Below are 23,681 nucleotides of genomic sequence, written 5' to 3'. Positions count from 1 at the left end.
AATTTTCGTTTTTCAAATTTAAAAAAACAGACGATTGTTACTTCTTCAATATAGAAATTACTTTTACAATAAATGTAATACGTAATATGCTATGGGAATCATAAAAATGTATTACAGTAGGTTGTGCATTTGATTTCTGCAAATAAGCAATTACAATAACATACACATTTTAACTTCATTTATGTCATTGTTTTGATAATTTAAATTTTCAAATTGCATTCTATGAAAAACAAAAGATACTTTATGTCCAAAATCATTACGTACACTGTAGTTGAAAATAAACGTTTCCAAATAAAATTACTGCCATATTTAATGCAGAAATTACATCGGCACATTAAGAACTGACACATACCTCAAAATATTTTGATGCTATTTAAATCATAATACTGCTACATGAATTAAAACTTAATTCTGTCAAATTATGCAATAAGTTATAAGGAAAAAATGAATAATTCAGCTTTTGGAAAATGTGAAGTTTAATGGCTAACAGGGCCTCTTGTTACTGTTCCAAAAATGATAAATGTAGGTTTGACACCGGGTCAGAAATTGAAACTTTTTTTTTTCTTCAGATAACTTGGCATACACAAGTTACTTTATTTCTCCAAAATAAATATAATACATGAAGGTGACTGTTGGCAAACTATCTTCCTTTAGCCAACTGGCAACTGAAAGTGAAAGAGATATAAAGGAAATGTATACATGAAACAGCCATTACACCCTTTAATGATTCCAAAACATTTTCCATCCTACGCCTTAAGATTACATACTTCATTGAAACATGCTGTGTCACTTCTTCCACGCAAGCAATAAATGGTAGGAATAGCTAAACCTGTCCCCGGTTCTATTTTGATTCATTTCTTTTAAAATCGTTAGAAACTAATCTTTACACAATTCATTTCAATCAGAGCAAACATAACTACAAAGGAACCAACCAATGTACCAGCTACTTTATTAAAAAAAACACACATCTGATTAGTGTATACTTTTAAACACTGATTTCTCATTTGAACTAATAACTCTATATGTGCATAATTTTCATTTACTATTTCACTTCTTCATCCAACCATACTTCTCACAAGTTATGCAATGTTACAATCTATCAAATTTACCTTTTTCTTATATATTACAAAAGTCTTAAAAGTTGATAACTTGGCAACAATGACAGAGCTCAATATGTACAAGTCATTCAACAATTCAAAATTCAATTAATAATACATAGATGGTACTTTTACTCAAGACCCTAAACTCGCCCTTTATGAGTGATAGTGGGCGAGTGCATTAAGTGTACACTTAAGTGCACTGCTGCCTTGTGCACAGTTAGTTCCCACCCTGCCCCAGGTTCTGTTGGGATATGCACTGGGTCCACAAATAACTGCAGGACTGAAGTACCAGGTGTATACACACACAAACACATACTATATATACTATATATACACATATACATACTATATGCAGTGATTACACCATCTGTTTTATTTACTATTTGTGTCTAATATTTGCTATGATTATTATACTACAGTCAATCTGTGGTAGATAAACAAATGCCATTGTACTATCACATAACAATAAATGTGTAAATTAATAGGCAAAAGTACCTAACTGTCACACACATATACACACACACATTATAAAACAACAAGACCCCTTTGTCTATTAATCTTTGCAGATTCAGATATCTAATTGGGTGGCTCGTCCTCTTCCCCACAAAAATCACTCTAGATTAAGACTATCCTTCTCACTAACATTTCCCTTCTCCACCAATCCTTGGAACCACCTTATCATCTAGCTAAATTAGCCACCATCAAGCTGTACTGAAAGCCTTTATTCTGTTTATAATTTTTAGTTGCAGTCAGAGTATCAATTTTTTTCAGTCTTGTACATACCTTCAAATAAACAAAAAAACATAATAAAAGCATTCTTTAAGCCAACACACTGTTAACAGGATGTGTTGTTAACACTCAATATTAATATTACTAGTGAGAATATTTTTTACTATTAGTTTCTCGAGGACGTGGGACAGCAAAAACCTATCCGGACAGAAACTAGTATGATGAAGAACACAGCCTTGTACATAACAATAATTATTAATTCATAACTGGAACTAACTGCATTCATTTCATGTGTGAGTGTGTGTAGCTCCAGTACTGGATTATCAACCAAAAGGTTATGTGTTTAACTTCAAAAATTGACTGTGTGACCCACAGGAAAGTATTTACTCCTAAAGTTACACAAATCTCAAAATAGTGAAATAAATGTGGTAAATGAGTTTGTGATTTGTAAGTGAATTTGAATAAAACTATTAACAAAATAAATACAAGTTAATATATAAGTCTACAACAAATCAATTTTCATTGTGAACAAAGGATTCATTGACAGAGTAAAATTGTCTGAAAAAAATGTACAAATGTAATTCGTTCAAAACATAGAATTTAATGAAAAGAAAATCAATTATTTAAATTTGTAAGTTTCAAGCAACCGTGTACTACAGTCAAAAAGTAATGATCAGAAAGTATGCCCTTTTTCTTTCGAAGACATGGAAAAATCGCTTGAATTTACAAAAAAAAAAGAAAAAGAAAATATTGTCACTAATTAGAACACAATATTTGCACCTAATTGAAATATGTCTGCTTGTGAACTACTGTAATTCTACTTTCATATCACCTTCTGTAACCATCAATTAATGCCTCAAACTATTTACTTACATCACTGATATTTTTATACTGTTTATGTTTTCTGACAATTGAGAGATTTTTGAGAGATTTTTATTCTATTATAATTTATTTTGGATACACCTTTGTCCAAAACAACCAACAAAGCAAGTTATAATACAGGAATGATTAGAAGTGCAAGCATCAAAAGCAACAGAGAACAAGAGAAAAAATGGAGGGAACAGATCTACTACTTCTACAACTACTACATCATTATACCTGCAACAGTGTTAGAATATTTAATAAGAATAAAATATTAGATGACAGTTTTCTGATTTGGATATATTTACGTACATACAGAATTGAACTCTTAGTTAAAATGGTTAGCCATTATAGTATATCTATAAACTAAACTATAGTATAAACTAAACTATAATCTAACTACTAAATTACTAAATGGCAGCTAACTAAAGACAGTTTACAAATGAAGAAGTAATTTAGATGTGGAACTGCAGACTGTATCCAAAAGTCATATTACACATTTAACCTTAGCTTTTCATTATCTTGTAATCCACCAAATTCTTTGCTATTTTGAAGAACACCTTAAAATGATGATTGCTATGAATGCTGCGCAACAGAAACATAAATCAACGGAAATATTCGAGAGGAAGATTACACAGCAACTAACTTTTTTTATTTAACTATAAAGAAAAGGTAGACAGATTGTGTAAATTCCACTTTTAACAAATGTGTTTCAAACAGTTTTGCTTCGTTAGAGTACTTTAATCATTCAGCCTCTTACAGTCTAATTCAGAAGTAAGAGGAAGGAAGGGAATATGGTACAGACCTGCACCTACTCCCAACATCAATAGCTAAAAATAGATACACTTTACTCACCCCAGCTAAACTGTACGTATAATGACAATTTGGTAATTATGAGGCTTGCCTTAGACATGTTCTCTGTCAGTGGCTAAATCACCTGTATTACATCACTGTGGATGCAGGAAAAATTGGCTCATATGGTATAACTGACAACAACCTAAATATTGTACTATCTAATCCTCAAAAAAGACCCATGCAATATCAAATTACCTACATTACTACATACTTCATATGTTTTAAGTCTGCAGCAGGTCATCAACAAAGCGAATATACACTCTCCACCCCCAAAAATGACCTGAATCTAAGCTGTGAACCATAAATATACAGCAAATGGATACTTCTGTATCAGAAAATAAGACGAATAATTATATTTTAGGAACAAATACCAGTGATCAAGATATTGTGAACAGATGAAGCATTTCTTAACTTCAAGCAAATGATCATTCTATTGAAAATTCATCAAAGTTCATCAAAAGACAAAGCATTTATAACAAACACAAAATGCCTACCACCATGCAACTAGAATGCTGCATCCATATTCTGCATTTAGCTTCAAGAAAAAAAAAAGTCTCAAAATAAAGACATCCTTAACTTAAAGCAAGACACTGCATGTTATTCTTCTGCATTTGCTATCATTAATACGTCACAATTTTTTTTTTCCAAGAGCAAATTTGCCTCCAAATGATCAATAGAGCATTTATTTCAACATTTAGCTAAAACAGTACATTTTTTATTTCACTTACTCATTTATAAAACTATTTTTTCCCCAAACCAATAATTTCTTCAAACTTTGAAAAGCTGCATTCAAATTCCACAGAGCATGGGCAAATTAAAAGTAGAGTAGTACTTAGTTTAAGGCAGCTGTCTTTTGTAACCTGATCTTAGGTTAACATTAAATTTACTTTTGCTTTCCATAATTATTCACAATATACTGTGAAATATAACTGTATGAAAATTGAAAAAATGCCTCTCACAAAACATTTTGAAGTGTGTTAAATTAATTCTTAAGAGCAGTGAGTCTGGGATATCTATACAATAATGGCACTACTTTTTTATTTTATATTTGTTACACAATGAAAACCTCTTTTTACTAATTCAATGTAATGCCATTCTAGTAAAAAGATAAGCACTTTTGATGACATAAAAGTAATCTTAAACAGAAAAAAAATAAATAAATGTTCCCTGAACCAGTTATCCTACATTTCAAAGTGTGCAGCTATTAAACAGCTACCAAATGTGTTAAATCCTAATTCTTTTGGGCCAGAAAAAGTGCAACAGTATTGTAAAATGTTCATAAAATGCTCAGTACTTGATACAAGAATCAGCTATACTATTATTATTCAAGGTTTGTTATTTTAGAATAAGCAGATATTCTGGCAAAAAAAGAAAATGATTATTTTAATAACCCTGAAGATGAGTGATTTTACTGTCAAACAAGTTAAGTTTATTATCATAAATTGTTTAGCAGAAGTGGCGTACAATGCTACATGGGTAGGACACACTCACTCTCACAGTAAATTGGATTGAAATGGTACAATACATTGTTGGAAGAGTAGACATCAGAAAGCATTAACATATATGACAAAGGCACAAGAGAGAAAAAAACATACTGTATATACAGTAGCTTGACTTCTTTATATCTTATTCTTAAACAATGTAACAATAGATCCTTTTCTGTTATTCAAAGAAAAGTAACACCACTACCTGAAACATAACTAAGTAATATTTACCCTACACCTTTATTTAAAAAAAAAAAAAAATAATAGCTTTGCTTCATTTAGAATGCCAAATTCTAATTACTTAAGCACAATTCACAATCTAAAGACCACATCTGCATAAAAAGATATTTTCATGCTATTGTATATATGAGCATTACACCATTACATGCTGTTGTTGGATTCAGTGTTCAACTACATATGACAGTTTTGTATACAAATATTAATCCTATTACTGCTACCCAAGAGTAACAAATTAAGGTTAAACATTTTTTGTTCATCGACATCCTAAAATATATTTAAAAACTTTCAACAATTTTGGATATGAACACAATTATTCAATCAACAAAACTAAAAATCTACTTATTTCCCACAATGCATATAGTGAAAAACAAAATAAATCTATGGAAACAACAGCTGTACTCTGTATATTTAGAAGCTTAAAAATGCCAATTAATTGCTTTCTGCATTTTAGTAAGGGTTACATTTAGCTGCATATTTTAATGATTGCCCTGAACCATTAATTTATAATATGTGTAAATAACTAAACAACAAGAATTATAATCTTAACATATAACAAATGACAGAAATTTATTAATTACATGTGTTCAATCTAACAATGAAATGTATTTAAATAGCTGAACAAAGCACTTAAAATACAAAAAAAAATTACTTTGGCATTAACTGTTTATAAAACCCTAGGGTAAAAAATAAACGACTAGAGAATGTATCACATGTATTTGTTCACTGACATTTTAGTTAACTTAGCTGGCCACAGCCTATGGCAGCTGTGCACTGTGACGTGTTTTGAACAAAAAACAGCTCAGATATGTTCAATGGAATCTGCAATTTAACAACTTTAAACTAATTGCTTCCCTAAAAATTAACATTAATTGACTTCCCTGTTATAAGAAAAACAATCTATTATAAGTAACTATACTGATATAAACACAGTAGATTTTATTAAGTGTGCTATTAATGTTTTTTCTTTTGTAATTATTATATAAATTATAAAAGAGAGACTGGAAATGAAACAATTGCATAAATTAGAACAAAAAAAAATATACTAAGCACATATTCAAAAAGCTAAACTGTATGTAGTCTAAATGAAACAAGACCACCAAAACATCTGTATTTTATAAAATGGTTATACTCTACTTATACAACAGTTCGTACGTTTAAATCTGAAATCATCTACAGTAAGGAAAGTAATCAAAACATAGTAATAAACACACTTTTATTGAAAACTGTTTCAACCTGTATGCCATTTTTCAATTAAGTTATGAAAAAAATATAATCTACCTTAATCAGTTACAGAAAAGTAACTTTTTATAATAAAGAAATTCAAAAGAGTCAATACACAAATAGATGTTTTATAGACTGAACATCTCAAAACATGAGCAAACACTATATATAAAGAGGAGCAGCAGCAATATAAAATTTTGTTTAAATATAGTATATCTAAGTAAGTGTGGACAATCATGAAACTACCAGTAGACAAAAATACTTTTTCATTCTTTGTTATATGATGAATGAATATTATTACTATTATAAAATTAATCTGACTAATTTTCCTGAAAACGAGAGTTAAGGCAAAATGTGGTTAAAATAGAATAGAATTTTCCATTACAGGTAAACTGGTACAGTATACTTACAATTCAGGTGCATTTAACAAGTTACAAATTTACACAGTTAAAATTTCCACTGGCCTATGATTTACGATTGTAGTGATTTTTGGAAACTACCTGTAATATTACACATGAAAAAAATTAATTCATATAAATTCAAATATATAGTAAAAAGTATAGTATTCAATATAAGTTTTTTTACTTTAAGAAATACTGAAATATTGCAAGACTTAACTAATATTGAGTTAAGTGATTATACAGTAAACTGTAAATCAGAAAAAGCAGCTTGTGCTGAAAGAACATCACTCAAACACCTGCAAAGTAAAAAATTAACATATTTCCTACTCATAATATGAGAATACTGGCAATTTAAAATCACATTTATATCAACAATTAAGAAGCATTTTTAACTCCTCAGCAAAATTCTCATCTAAAAGAGAAAAAAAAAAAATTAAAACCTTCCTAACAAATGAAGGTTCACTAATGAACAGTGTATGTATACATATAGATAATGTCTTTTTAAGTATATATATATATATATATATATATATATATATATATATATATATACACACACACACACACTTTGTCAATATCTGACAATGTCTGAAAATACTAGAACAGCTTACACTAGTTTTACTTTCTGCATTAACACCCAAAATTAACACCAAGATCAAATGAATAATTTTGCAGTAGTAACCAATTATACATAGTTACAACATTACCATTAAAAACAAAGTAACTCTTGCCAGCTAATCATCATATCAATAGCAAATGCCACAGCACAAAGCCATGAGTTTATTCAACTGATCATGGTAGATAAACCCCAAATAACAGAGAAATTAACAAATGCTTGACATTTGCTCAACATCCATTATTCTGACACTACTTCTGAATTTCAAAGCCTGAGAGCATGCTTAATCAACATTCATATTCCCCAGTGAGTCACAGGCACCATATTGTGCCCCGCCTAAGCACTGATGAAAACTGCACATTAGCCATTTCCAAAATGTTCTGGGACTACGCACTGGGGCACTTGCTATCTCTTACTCCAGCTCTCGCTCTTTCCTTTTAAACACTTCCAAGACAAAAGCATCTGCCAGTTTTTTTTTTCCTCCCCACTCAAGGGATGTATGCAAAATGAACCGAATTCAGTTTTAAAGAGAGAGTAATCATTACATCCAAATTCATTCATAGGGCAGCAAAAGGCCAAAGAGGCCTCTCATGGGACAAAAACTTGAGGGAATTTAACCTTCCAACACTGGGAGCCACACGAATCTTAAGAGTCGACAATTTCCAATTCAAATGTCCAGTACTGCAAGAATCATGTCAGATCCTGCAGTCCTAGATGAACGCATTCTGTTTTCATTGTTGCCACAGCAGACACTAGACAGGAGGCTACTGGTAGGAAGGAGGTGCAATATTTGCATGTTATTCAATTGTGAAAGGGTAAAAGTGACAGCACTGTGTCGAATTCTTTTCCCTTTAGAACTCAAACTCTGTAGGAAAGGCATAGCTGACAGATGACTCCCCAACATCTGTGTTACGTGAGCTTCACAGTTGAGAAACCTCAGATCACTGTCATACGCACAAATAAACAGATGACCAATATTCAGCTGAACTGGAACACTGACAGTTTTCCATTATTTGAAATTTTGCAACAGCAGATTTAAAAGAGAAAAACAAAAAAATTGGAACTTTAATTAGAGCCATGATATCCATATAGCCCAAACGGAAAGGTTTAAACAAGATAAGATGGCCACATGTATTCTAAGCAATGTATATTTAAAGGTTGCATGAAAAATGATTAAAGTATTGATGAAAAAAATAACGAATAAAACTGGTTACCTTAGCTTAAAGGATCCACAGAATCTGTGTGAATGACACTTTGTAACATTATTTCTAAATATGGTTTGACTGGATAATGGTAAATAAAATTCATAAAAGCATGTTGGAGGCATTTTTAAGGGGGTATTAAAAAGGTAAATGCATGGTTCTGCCTATGACAGTGTATTTAATTTAAAAGAGGCAGAAAGAAGTTATGCATTGCTGCTGCCCTTGCAGCATCTGACCTTAAGGGCAAGCGACTTTGAGGTCTCTGGAGTTCCATTCTACTAACAGGCACATGGTAAACTGGATCCTTTGAATATACTCACTATACATTTGTTTTAGGCCTTTGATTGTGCATTTGAATATGTACTGTACATGGTACAAGGCTGTGCCTGTTTCATTCACATAGGGTTGATGCTTTTAAGGCTTGATTTTACTTAGTTAAATTAAAGATAATCACTTGCTCTTCCCCAACTTAACATTTACTTTTTAAAAATGTATTTAATACAATTATGCATTGTTTACCTAATGTGCTGAAACATAATTACATTTCCAGACCAGCTTAAAATATCTAATGCGCAAAACATCCTCTACAATATGAAACTTTTAAGGTCTAGTAAATCTTGCTGAATTCCTCACTGCCATCATCAAGTAGCAGAAGGCGGCATTAATTTTACTGGTGCATGAAAAGTAGCTTTTTCTTCTTACTGTTATTACATTGGGCTACATAATCTAAGAAGTTGCTAGAAAGATAAATCTATGGCAGTACCAAAGACAGAATATGAATTCCAGATACATTATACGGCAATACATCAACCCCCCCACCCCAAAACAAATGCGGTAGCAAAGAGCCAAAAATTACTGACATTATAACACCATGTTTCATCTGCCTGAAAAACAACCATTCAGACTTATAAATGAACAGTCAATATATCGTATATCATTTTATCTGACAAATGTCTTGGTACATTGATACAAAAGTACAGAGTTCAAACTACAGTCCAAGAGTTTCGTAAAATGAAATTTTAATTTGCTGTACAAAAACCATTTGGTTTTGATTAAAATAATAAAGAATTTGTAGAACAGGAAGAATACTAGCATACACAATGTCTTGCAGACCATTTAAAAAATCATTGTATCCTTTCATTTAGCTACACCATGGCCATGTGTCTGTTGCAGGGTAGCTGCTAAAACACTTCAGGAAATGGCAGTTAGTGTTTTGAAACTGATTTTTCTTTCATTAAGTCTACTCAAGCAGATATTAAAGATGCATTTAATATAGTAGGAAATGGTCGGTGGGCACCACCAACTGTGACAGACCAGTTACTGATGAGCTACTGTCGGCCAGCCCTCTCAGCAGGATTCTATGTCTAAGGCTGCTGAAGGACAGTGATAGCTTCCCTTGTGTGTAAGCTCTATTCATCTCCAATGTATTTACTAAATCACAGGCTCCTGTGCAGAAACTCAGTGCTTCAGCGCATGCTAGCAAATGATGGATGGCCTAGTCAATCCGTTATGTCTTGAAAGCGTGATTTCCTGCCATTCCAATCACTAAACCTCTGGAGTCCCCAGAGCTGATCGGACACGGAGAATATATTTTGCAGACCCTGAAAACAGACCAGCAGTTCTCGCTGTTAGAATCCTAAAACAGAATTATTTTGGTGTGTTTCTATCAGCCCATGAATATAACACAAACAAAATTTCAAGGTACTCTAAGTGCCTGTCCTTGAAAAAGCCAAAAATGATACTTATCATAAAGAAAAAAAAGTTTAATTTGAAAGTATGTGCATTAGGCATACTAGCATGTTTAAACATACTGCATGAATTAAGGAAATGATGAAAAGTACAGCAAAACAGGACAGGCAGTATATCATGAACTGTATTACTAGTTAAATTTAAGCGCATACATTTGATTAAAGTAAACTCAAGATTTTGAGACTGAGGTAGGACACTAAACTGCTGAGTGTGATAACAAATTTACTAAGTGTGATAATAAACTATACGATAACACCAAGCAGGCAGCATGGTGGCACAGTGGATAGCGATGCTGCCTCGCAGTAAGGAGACCCGGGATCACTTCCCAGGCCCTCCCTGCGTGGAGTTTGCATGTTCTCCCTGTGTCTGTGTGGGTTTCCTCCCACAGTCCAAAGACATGGAGGTTAGGTGCACTGGCGATTCTAAATTGTCCCTGATGTGTGCTTGGGGTGGCGCCCTGCCCGGGGTTTGTTTCCTGCCTTGCACCCTGTGTTGGTTGGTATTGGCTCTAGCAGAACCCCTGTTACCCTGTAGTTAGGATATAGCGGGCTGGATAATGGATGGATGGATGGATAACACCAAGCACATATGTCACTGCTAAAAAACAAGATTTCAAAGAGATGTATTCGAGATCTGAAAAACAGAAGTTGCCAATATATATCCTTGAAGCTGCATGATATATTTAAGCTTTATTGGTCATGGAATCCACTTGTGTTATGTCTACAGAACAAATGTTAGCTTATTTATCAGTTCCTCCTTATATTTTGGTAAGAGCTTCCTACTGTAGTGAACCCTATCCAGATTTTGTCAGAAATTTTAAATGATGTTCACGTCTGGGCTGAGGGATACCCAGAGCAAATGCTACAGCTCGTTTTTTTTGTTTCCATAATGATGTCATGGCGCAAGCCTGCAAGGTGGCTTTATCATCTGGTGTAAGTGTAAAAACACTCAAAATTCTGACTTCGTTCAATTGGACAAAAGGTAACCTCTACAAACACATATTCCATTAAGAAATTTTTTAATGACATACAGAATAAAAAATTGAGCAACATGTTGAAGTGGTCCCTTCTTCATAATTTGAATAGTTTTATAAAATACACTCCAAAATGTTTCATAAACCACTAGCCAATATAACAACACACAATGCAGCAAATAAACAGAACACTAACATCAACAGGACTGAGCAGCAAAAGCAGCAAGGTGTCACAAACTTACATACATAAACACACTCACATACAAATATATATAGCACAGATAAATACTGAGAATCTGCAAAAACTTTGCAAATACAAAATGGCCTAATTGATTCATGAGGATTCCGTTTTAAAAATTCACATTAACCAGCTACAGAAAGGAATTACCAATAATCTGTGTGACTTCAGTAAAGAATTCCACATTAATCATTTTTCACAATGAAAAGTCACAAACAAAATACCCACCCATTAATCCATTTCTAGCCTCCTTATGCAGTTCAGGATCTCTGGAGCATGTGCCTATACTGGCCACTTTGGGTGCCAGGAAGGAGCCAAATCTGGACCTAGCACCAGTCTTCCTTCATACAGCACCAATTAATCTAACATACACTAAATTGCAAAAGCAGTGCATCAAGAAGAGCGATGACAAACAGAACGAGAGAACATACAAATTCTGGACAGATACAGTCAGGCAAGCATTCAAATTCGGAACTCTGGAGATTTGAGGCAGCTGCACATCACAGATTGTGTAATGTGAACACTGTTTTCAAGTATCACCACTGCATTCTTAACTAAAGACATTAAATGAATGAATTAGCATAAGCCACCCTAATTTGGAAACATTTATATGAAATGGAATAGTTGCTTTAAATATTAAAATGTGTGCTTCAGTCATATGTTTACAGTCTAAATATTCTCAATCGTAACAGAAATTTGTCCATGGAGATCCACAGAGTAAATGACCAAAAATAACATTATGTTCATAATCACTGACCTTGAAACAGTCTAAAACAACAATCTATATTCTTATATTTGAAATTTGCCATTTTTAACCTTAAGTGAGTGGCTCTTAGATAGCTAGATCCATCAGCAAAGAATCAAATATTAGAAATATTTCTGATTAGCAACCTCAAAATAGCATAAAATTAAACTCCACATAATTGCATTACCAATTCTCACTTTTTAGAAATTTGGTGAAAACGTTTTACTTTGGCCCCGTGTATTCAATGAGGGGAGGAACCCCTGGAGTCGGCTGATGTGACAAGCACAACTTCAAGTCCTTCTGATCATTTCTGCTGAAGACACCAATTGGTTTACTCTTTATCACAAGGGTGTCATTTCCTACACAAAATATGGTTCAACAATGGTCTAAAAAATTAGGTGTTCATGAGTATATAGGGGGCACAAAAAGCTTGAGTTCTTGCATAACTAAACACTGAGACGAGCCTCATGATATATTATATGTGGGGGAGGGGGGTTTCTCATATCAATAAGTCAGGAGGGGCAGGACAAAAAAAAAATAACTAAAAAGATTTCAAAGCATTCAGAAGTAATTCTTTTGAATACAAAAAAAATATTTCAAAGAAAAAAAAAAACAGTTCAGAGAGTGGTTAATCTTTTAAACTGGTTGTTTTGTTTCACTTTAAGGAGTATACTGTAACACTGAGCAATAACTTACAAGATGCTAATTTGTCAATCATTTACAGACATGTTCAATATATATATATATATATATATATGTATGTATGTATGTATGTATGTATGTATATGTGCCAGGCAAAATTTAAACTTCAGGCTAGAAAGGCAATTGGTTGCAGAGGTGGTTCAGCAACACTAACGAACTTTATTATAACTGAAGTTCACTTTCTTTACATACCATAAGCCTTAAAAAAAGATTATCAACCAAGCAAACAAATAAAAATTCCTGTGTTAATAATACTGGCTATGACGGCATCTACAGATGGCTAGAAAATACAATTAACATTAATGGTACCACTAATACATTATTTGCTCGTCAAACAAAAAAATTGTGAATTTCAGAACAATTACTTAAAAAGATGGTCTCATCCTTGAAAACAATTCTAACAAAATCATCCCATATGCCCCTGAATGAAAATGAATGACAATGGTGTAAGAGTTACAGTAATTTGCTAAAATAAATAAGATCATAAAAATGTGTATTCTGTTATAATATAGTATCGCTTTCAACTTTTGAAATATTATGAGCTAACAATTCATCAATATCGCAATTACATTTCCACACAAGCCTGCAAAAAAACTCAGCTCTTTATGGAATAGATATAATTTTTCAGTCACTGTTGCCAGCCCGATTCAGATTGCGTTATCTTTAAATGACGGAATTGCATGTCAGAATTAAAAACAATAGCGTATTCCAGGTTAGTCAAGTCGTTCACTGCGCTGGGATTTAGCGTGCAATTTGTGTCCTGGAAAAAGAGAGCTGCAAAACGAATTTTCTGAAGCACGTACTGTGGCTCCCTCTACACACAATACGCATCAAAGTCAAAGCCAACAAACCTTTACGACAGGAAACTAAACAGATCCTGGCGTTGCTCGGCAATCAAATGTATTAGCATTTGGGCAGCTTACCCATAGGCCTGGACAGGACAGGACCCTCGACTCAGTCGATCGCTTTCGATTCAGTCTTACCTGGGAAACTTTTCCTTTAAAATCTTCATGCACTGTCTTGTTGGTCTGAGGTGCTCTATAAATTTGGCTATTTCTTTATAATCTACCCGACGCAATTTCATTTCGGTTTTCTAATATCTGAAACCGGAAAATAAATATTATAAACCAAGTGTAGGCTAAGCGTGGTAGTGAAACTACGAGTGTAATACTTGTTCAGCTTGGATTTTTCAAGCACGGTTAACACTAACGTATTTCCTCTTCGATTACATATGGTTATGGAGAGAAAAACTGTCAAAGGCACATTAGTCTAGTTGCTGATTGACTTTATTCCACAAAAGAAGCTGCAAATGCGCTGTTTCTTTTGGATTTTCTCCCTCCCACTCAGCGGCTTCACCCCTTCCTGTTTACATGGGCCTGTTCACAGGCTGCAGTCCAGCACATGCAAGTTTTTTGTTCGCCTTTGCGTCATCGAGAGGCACAGTAAATGAAACGCGATGTTTAGAATTTAAAATAGCAGTTAATCGCACGTAAACTGCGTAATGTCACTAGACTCATAAGTCTAGACTGAAAGCACGCTAAGAATGATAGCATTAATAGAGCCGCGTTGCATCTTCCCGCGGTCAAGTTGAAGCACCCCATGACAACAATAACAACATTCCTGATTTGATAAGCATGGCCGGATTTTAACATGAAGCGTAGCGATTGGTGCAGAAGGGCGTGAGCAGGCGCAGTGCTTGGAGATGCCGGAAGTGAATTGTGGCTTGGTTAGTGTAACTGTTGTGAACTGCAGCTTTTTCGAGAGAGGCGGATTTATACAAGTAAATTATGTTGCGAGCTAGATAATTAAATATTATATAACTACTCTGGTCAGCTGTTACAGCTAGTGCCATATTTTAAATGTACAGGATTTCTTTTAAAGTTGCAATCGTATAGTGCTGTATACTGCAAAAAATGTACACGTTTAATCTTGCTCTTGCTTCAATGTTCTTAATATGTCATTCAAAAAATAAATTAATCAAACAATGGTTTTCTCATAGGACATAAAAGGAATTGCGTCTGGTGTGAATTTACTTGAAAAACATAGACAATGTTTAAACATTTGTTTTAGGTCAGCGTGAACGCAAACTCTTTATATTGGCTTTATTTCTGTCGTATGTTAACAAGTGAAATAGAACTGTTTTTCGCGGTTATTCTATATGCATACGTAGAAAAAAGAGAGACGATGAGAACACCATTTACACTTGCTAAAAAGGCTGTTAGGTAATTCTGTCAAAATCCTTATCGACCAGTAAGGTAATTTAGCCCTATTCTGAAAGGCAACATCTCTTAATGCAGACTGTTAAAAAAAAAAAGAAACGCTGAACTCTTGTAAAATAAGGTCTTGTTAACGGTACAAGTAAATTATGTTGCCGAGCTAAATAATTAAATATATTAAATTTTCATGTGTATTGCATGTCATTTGCAAAAGAAGGACATGCCTTTGCAGTACAGGGATATTTAGCCTACAAATTATGGGCACTTTTTGTTATGCAAAGCAAGTTAAAATGTTGAGCTCATAAATCACTAAGCTTGTGTGTGTGTGTGTCCGGCACCTTACGTGAAAATTTTACGTACTTGAAAATATATGATGTACCATGCAACATGTCTTGATGTCTAGTTATGCAAGACGTTAAGCTTTTTGGGGTTCACCACTATTTCCATTCTATCTGGCATCCCCAAAAAACATATCCATCGTCTACAACTTATGCAAAACTCTGCTGCTAGGATAATTACCTGTTCTAAGTCCACTGAGCATTTCACACCTCACTTAACTCCACTGGCTCCCAGTCTACTACCGAAAACAATACAAGATACTGCTCTTAACATTTACAGCTCTCCACAATGCTGCTCCCTCCCTCCCTCACGGACCACCTACAGACTTGCACATCCTCTAGCTCCCTCAGATCCTCATTTGCAGATCTCTGTGCCACACATTAAACTCTGTTCAATGGGAGCTATAGCATTCTCTCATTGTGCCCCTCAACTCTGCCGTTCTCTTCCCTTTCACATCTGTCAACTGGGCTCAATAATCCAATTCAAAACTATTCTCAAAACGCATCTCTTCAAACTGGCATATCAACTATGATTTTACTACTGTTAAAGCCAGTTGTTTTCTTTTTATGTTTGCTACTACTTTTTACCTTTACTGTTATTTGATTTTATGTTTTATTTGCTTTTATTTTTATATATTTACCGTTGTCTAATTCTTTGTAAGGCGACCTTGAGTGCTAAGAAAGGACCCTATTAAATAAAATATTATTGTACAGGGTGGCGCAGAGAAATGGGATATTTTATATTGACGTTCAATGCACGAATAAACGCATTACAAATACATTTAAAGATGTAATGTATTGTACAGGATATACAATTAATGATGGTAATCAATATTCATTTTATATTTTGAAGAAAACGTAATGAAGATGTTGTCCATTTCTCTGTACATATTCGGACAGCCTGTTGTGAAAATTCTGCATTGCTTGACATAACATGTCAAGAGGAATGCCAGCGATTTCCTCTTCAATCCTGCTTTTTAGTTCAGTAATGGTTGCAGGACGTGTGCAGTACACTTGGCTTTTATGGTGTCAACATAGAAAAAAATCATAAGCGATGAGATCTGAATCGTGAAATGAGACACCTTCCAAACAATCAGTGAATAGCTGCCATCGATTGAAGGGGCAGTATGCAAAGTGCCTCCACCTGGGGACTTCTTTTTTAAGGCTGAACCCGCTTCTTCGAAATTATGCACCCAAGTTGTAATCGCATGAGCAGACAGGACACAATCATGACGTCCTAACTGGTAATGGCGCTGAAATTCCCTTTGTGCAGTAGTCACACTATCACCATTCTTATAAAAGGCTTTCACAGTGAATGCTCATTGCACACCACTCCACTGCTCCATTATAACTAATGGCAAGGGGTTCTAAACGAGGTCGCATTGGTCCCAAACAACTGCCGACACCCCAGGGTCACCAACAGCTACTTCTAAAATTTCCTGTTTCCCTGCACCACCCTTTATTATTATTGCCCTCTCAACTCAAAAAACCCTAATTTGTAGACCCTATATTGTGCAGGAAATTACACTCTTATGATAAATTGTAAACTAATAGGTGACTTCAGCAAAAATGATCAGAAGGACTGGAAGTTGTGCATGCCACATCAGTTGACTCCAGGGGTTCAACCCCTAATAGGATACAAGAGTGTCAATGTTAATCATTTGTGCAAAACTTTGAAAAACTGGGTATCAGTAATATAGGACATGTGGAGTATTAGTTTATGCTATTTTGAGTTTGATGATGATGAAATGATAAAATGTTTGATATTTGATTCTTTACCGATGGTCCTAGCCCTTTAAGAGGTGCTCCCATAAGGTCAAAAATGATCGATTCCAAATACAGGTATGTGTAATATCATTATTTTAAGGTACGTGATTACAAATATGACATTTTTTTGCTTGTTGATCATTTTCTAGACCTATATGAACCTCTGTTGGAGTGTAAAAAATTACAAATTTCTATTACAATGGAAAATATTTAGTCTTTAAAAATTTAAACTGAAGAACACATTTCATTGTTTTAAATATGTGACATAACAATTCTTGTTTATTATATACTAATGAATACCCTGAATTAGTGTGGCTTACTCTATTTCAGACTTTTTCACTTGATAAACAATAATGAGCAAATTCAGTGAACATATTCTTTAATGATTAAAATTTAATTAACTTACTGCATATAAATCTCTCAGTATACAGTCCACGGACATGCAAGTTAGGTGGACTGGCATTGCTAAATTTGCCTATGTGTGTGTGTGTGTAATAGATGGATGGAAACAGGACTCTAAACATATAAAGGCAGTGTTCTATTCTCAAATATGAACAGTTTCATTTTAAAATTAATAACTCAAAATAGTGTTTTTCCTAAAGTATAATATGCAATTATAGTTCTATTTATAAGCCAAAATATCAGAAAAACAAAAGTAATTATTTAAATAATAGATATTACATATAGACTCTTGTTCTGTTCTCTGTTTACCACTGAATCTCTGCCTGTTCCTTGATACTTTGGAAGGTGTCATTACAAATGGTAATCTTTATATTGAAATATGCTGTAAGAGTAAATTCCAGTATTGCAAAGCTAAGACGACAACTTCACAGAGCTCTCCAAGCTAGTACCAGCCCTGGATTTGCCTTTGTGCTTAGCTGGAATTCTGAATCTTGTTAGTAAAGTTAGAAAAAGTAGCAGGAGAAGTATAGGCTGGGGTGGGATAAGAATGCTACTGTCAGATGGCCGTCACTCTCAAACCACTTTGACTCCTAACGTATTATATATTAGTTTCGAGATGAGTTGATAGAGCAATGACAGGAGGCTATTGTAAGATTCGCTCTATTGGTTATTGCTGACTTTGCTTTTATTGAGAATTTGGGGGAGTGGAAAGATAGAAGGTATGAAATCCTATTTCCATAGGGAGGTAATTCACACGAAAAAAAAATTAAACTTATTTTTAAGAATTTTCTTAAGGTAATATTTTTGTCACTGCATGAAAGCCTTCCTCCCATTTTTTACCTCAAAAAATGGAGGATTCCCCATGACGTGGCAAACCCTCAACATCAGCACATTTCAGTATGTTATATGTCACTAAAGTACTAATGATAAGGTATATATCGTAGTGATCCATTTATTAACTCCAAGTTTTCGTAGCCTGTCAGTGTTTTATTTGCTGACACATAAATAAGTGTCAGTGGTTGATTCCTTGAACAGCCTAAGTGAATCAACTGTGCACGTCATTTATTTGATGGCAACCAATACCCTCACCTGTTAAAATGGACATTTTGTCACATTCTTTGGAAGTTTCAAATTGTCCCCTTTCAATAAAGGAAGCTGAAATGAGTTATTCGATTACACTACGAATTAGTAAACATTTAAGGCAAAGAAGCTTTCATGTTTTTAGGATCTGAATTTCAATTAAGAGGTATCACTAAGTACATTTAACACTGCAAGCTTTGTTGCAGAATTGAGCAGATTTATAAAAGGAGCAAGCTGCTAATGAAAAAGGATATATTGAAACAAAATCTAGAAGAAAACTGATCCATGCAGCAGGCATGGGGTCGGCTGCCACTGTGATTGCAGGTTTTCTTTGCATACAGTTTCTTAATCGATGGTTAATTCATGCCGGTAACTTAAGTCTTTGCTTAATTAGTCTTCCTGTTTACTTCTGTATTCACAAAAGCCTCACAGTGCCAGCTCTTGTATAAGGTATAGTAGTGCCAGTTTTGCTTTTTTCTCTTTTATATCACAGTCTCTTTTACTTCACTAATTTCTTCCTAAGGATTGTTACTTTGTAATGTGATGACACAGGTGTGAATGGTTATGTACACATTAACATGCTATCATTTCTACTTTCAGCATGACTTTTAACAACATGATGTCATCTAGTTTCAGTTCTAATTTAAGTGATTAACCTCACAGAGAAAATGTACCGCCCTGTATTCCAACAGGTTCCAGTTTTTGTCTTGAGAAACTCAATGGCTGCTTATTTTTGTTCCATCTGATTTTTACACGAGAGACAAATTACTTACTTTAACTAGATTTTTAGAATAAAAAAAAAATATGATTTCCTACACTCTTAAAAATAAAGGTGCTAAAGGGATTTTTTTCAGAGTGATGCCATAGATGAACCATTTTTTGTTCCAGATCTATAACAGGCTCTATAAATAACCATGAACAGATAATAACAGATTTTTGAAACACCAATAGGTTTGTAATTTTAAAAGGACTCCTGCTGCAAACAATAACAGGCTAAATGTAGGTTTTCTTCTTCTCTTCGTATCCTGCTGGTAGGCTACTGTACATTTTTTGTCTATATATTAGGAATCATTCCAAACCCCAAAGAACCAACTTTATTTGCAGAGAAAACCTTCCAAGAATGAAATGAGATTTTATCAAGTAATTGTTCTATTTAGACCCACACAACCAAGTAAAGTGCCATTTCAGAACCATTATTTTTAAGAGTGTAGTTCCTACATCTACATTTTGGCCTTTATCCTATTATGTGTCACTTTGTTTTGTGTGTGTTTACTTTGTAAAATACCTTCTTTCTGTTCCTGCTGTGAACGATGTTGCCTGAAACCAGCATTAATCAAATCCAGAAATGGCAAACTGGGAAATTTAATTTCTCTAAGGTGTTTAAGATAGGTTTGTGTATTTTGGAAGAAAAGCTGTAATAGAACAAGTATGGAAAATTACACAAAGTCTTGATATATTCTAAAATCAAGAAATTGCAGAGAATACTGCATATTATTTTACATATCTCCAAACTCATTGTAACAATTAAAATCGATTAAAATTATTCTTATGAAGCACAGCTCGTAGCATATTTTCAGTCAGTCATCTTCCAACCCACTATATCCTAACACAGGGTCACAGGGGTCTGCTGGAGCCAATCCCAGCCAACGCAGGGCGCAATACAGGAACAATTCCCATGGTAGGGCACCAGCCCACTACAGGGCACACACACACACACACCAAGCACACACTAGGTACAATTTAGTATCGCCAATGCACCTAACCTGCATGTCTTTGGACTGTGGGAGGAAACCAGAGCACCTGGAGGAAACCCACGCAGACACGGAGAGAACATGCAAACTGCACGAAGGGAGGACCCGGGAAGCGAACTCAGGTCTCCTTACTGCGAGGCAGCAGTGCTTGTAGCATATTTTACAAATACAAAATGCTGAATGCAAAAGCAGCATACAGTGTATACAGAGAAATATATACAAGTAAATGTGGACCTTAATTAAACTCTTAACTAACTTAAAATTAATGTGGAAATTACGGTGTATGAATATATTGGGCAAAGAAAGCTGAGAAGGAGGGAATGAAAATTCTAGTCCATACAGATTCTGCCTGCCTTTAGCTATTAAGTCATCATGCTTTTCTCCAACAATGCCCTTAGGTGCAGGTAAGTATCAATGACTCGAGCAAAATGTACACATAGTTAAATATTTCTTTATTTAAAGAATGAAAACAGAAAAAGTCTTGACTGATTAGGAAACCATCTAGTCATGTCAAAACTCGCATAATCCAGTTCAGGCTTCCTGGAAGCCAGGTCCTGCATCTGTAGAATTGGGCATAAAACATGACATAGCCCAGGACTAGACACCATTTCATAACAAATCATACTCATGTACAGTAGGCCAGATTAAAAGTGGCAGCCAACCTAAAACTGTTGTCATTGGGATATGGAAGTAAACTGTGGCAGTGTTAACGCCATGCTGCCAGCTTTCCATATTGGGTACTTTTAAAAAGCACTTTGCTAAGTAGCCACTTCATTTTCAGAATTAATTTCTTACCAATAAGCAGACTCAGACTGCTGACACCTGCACCACCCATGGTACCCAAATCTATAATCGTTTCTGTACTGTGTGTGCCTTATTTACAAATTCTTTTAACTTTATAAAACATTGGTGCTCACTATTATTAACATTTTGAACTTCAAATAAACAATTTACAATGATTTTCTGAGTGCATGTGTTTCTTTGCACCACCAAAAGATGGGATGGCAGCCTTTTGTAGGGCAAAACTCTTGCTCATAGCCACTCTCTCATACCAAGCCAATTTATGGTTGCAAAATATTTTGACACTCACGTTTGGGGTGTGTGAACAATAACCAATACAGACAAGGAGAAAACATGCAAACTACAAAGCGACAGTGACTAAGTCAGAATCCAATTCTGGGTGCATGAATATTGACTATGTAAAAAAATAACTTCGTTACCACTTTTGTGAATTGATCAATGCATAATACATTGCTATATTTTTACAGACATATGTAATTTTTGTGCTGTTTTTGCATTCTCCTCTCTCTAGCTGCTTGGTCAGGTGAGGGACACATTAACGACAAACAGAGTGTTGCAGACTAGGCCACTCAGTCCACGGGAACAGTATCCAGGTAATTCTAGGGGATTCACAGGCACTCTAAGATCAGCTGAACAATATAACCCCTCTTGCATTTCCTGGACCTTTCCCAGTGCTCTGTGTCAAACAGCTTGTTCACTATGGACAGTGTTCGGTACACTGAGATCATTCTAGACAGATAAACTCCTTATTGTATTCTGGAGTGTGAACCCACCAATCCCATGCAGGAACCTCATTTATGTTGCTTATACTCGTAATCTTATTGTTTTGGTCACAAGCTTGCCACTGTAGATGACGCTTTTGATAGAGACTAGACAGGCAAGTAAAGAGAAGCATTTCTTCAGGGCATTAGCTCCTATGCGGTGGTGAAAACACTGAAATGCTGTAAGAATTCACTGATTAATCACACTCCCCTTTACCCTCATTCATGAACAGTACTCTGATAGTTGAACTTCACCCCTGGGGGCAGCAAGAAGCCACCACCCCGCAATTTGCATAGATCAAGATAATCTGTTTCAGGAGAAGATGATAACATCAGATTTGGAGATGTTAATTCACGGCCAGAACTGCATCACAATAACCTGCAAGTCTTCCAATAAGTAACAGATCACATTTTGGTGATGCCAAGAGTCCAAAATCGTCCACATACAGAAGAAATGCTACCCTCGACCACGTAAAATGAATATTTTTAAAACATTTTGGTAGCACCTTGATATTTTGTCAATTAAAATCATAAAGAGGAGTGGAGAAATGACATTCCTCTAAAGAAATCATTATATCCACTTTAAATGGGTTTGACTTACTGCCAAGTATGTTGTAACAGCTCTTCCTACACGAATGCAGGTATCAAATACTGTATTAATGCAGCAGTTTCTCTGGGACTACATTGTCTTTTTAGTGCTTTCTTCAAGAAACCACAGGAGTTAAGCTTCTTGGAATTGTACAGTGCCCACGTGGACAGTATTGCCAAACTCCTATAAACCCTTAGATATCTGAAAGAACAAGGACCCGGTGAGCCATTCCATTACAGGGAAGGATTCATCATTGGTCTCACTGGATCCAAGTCTCCATTCTGTTACCCCAACACAGGCTTTCTGAGGCAGGCCGGGGATCTTAATTTCTCGGCAGATGGAATTCAGTGACATTACCAGTGTTGAGGCACTGTCTTTGCCTCCCATATGATATTGAGGTGTATTATCCAAAAAAAAAAAATTATGTTTTTATAACATTACATATATGTGTTATGCTTTGCAACTAGAATAGTTTTTAAATGATCACAGTGATGTTAGTCACAGAAACGGGCACAATCCCAAATATGTACCTTGTGCGTTTCTTTCAGTGAAGAGGAGTTTTTTAAAATGCACTTTCCACCTCAGAGTTTGCATGTCTTGTTTGTGTCCGCATGAGTTTCCTCTGGGTGCTCCGGTTTCCTCCCACAGTCCAAAGATATGCAGGTTAGGTGCATTGGCTATCCTAAATTGTCCCTAGTGTGTGCTTGGTTTGTGGGTGTGTGTGAGTGCCCTGCGGTGGGCTAGTGCCCTGCCCGGGATTTGTTCCTAACCTTGCGCCCTGTGCTGGCTGGGATTGGTTCCAGCACACCCCCGTGAACCTGTGTTAGGATATAGCAGGTTGGATGATGACTCACTGACTG

The 23,681-nt window shown here is 34.8% G+C and overlaps 1 protein-coding gene across 2 annotated transcripts in view; it reads right to left on the bottom strand.

Annotated features, from left to right (window-relative positions):
• cdin1 (CDAN1 interacting nuclease 1) overlaps nucleotides 1–14,738 on the bottom strand; it is a 281,300-nt gene extending 266,562 nt beyond the window's left edge. Inside the window, exon 1 of one of the 2 annotated variants that reach the window (XM_039741408.1) lies at nucleotides 14,100–14,738. In XM_039741408.1, the coding sequence (XP_039597342.1) occupies nucleotides 14,100–14,200 (101 nt within the window). In that variant the 5' untranslated portion in view covers nucleotides 14,201–14,738. The remainder of the gene's footprint in view (nucleotides 1–14,099) is intronic. The other variant, XM_039741407.1, reaches the window with a different exon arrangement.
• Nucleotides 14,739–23,681: the final 8,943 nt, after the last annotated feature.

This window comes from Polypterus senegalus, chromosome 18 (assembly GCF_016835505.1).
Source record: "Polypterus senegalus isolate Bchr_013 chromosome 18, ASM1683550v1, whole genome shotgun sequence".
Classification (NCBI taxonomy): Eukaryota; Metazoa; Chordata; class Cladistia; order Polypteriformes; family Polypteridae; genus Polypterus; species Polypterus senegalus.
Note: the sequence above shows the minus strand (reverse complement) of the source record. Positions and strands in the feature narration are given on the sequence as shown.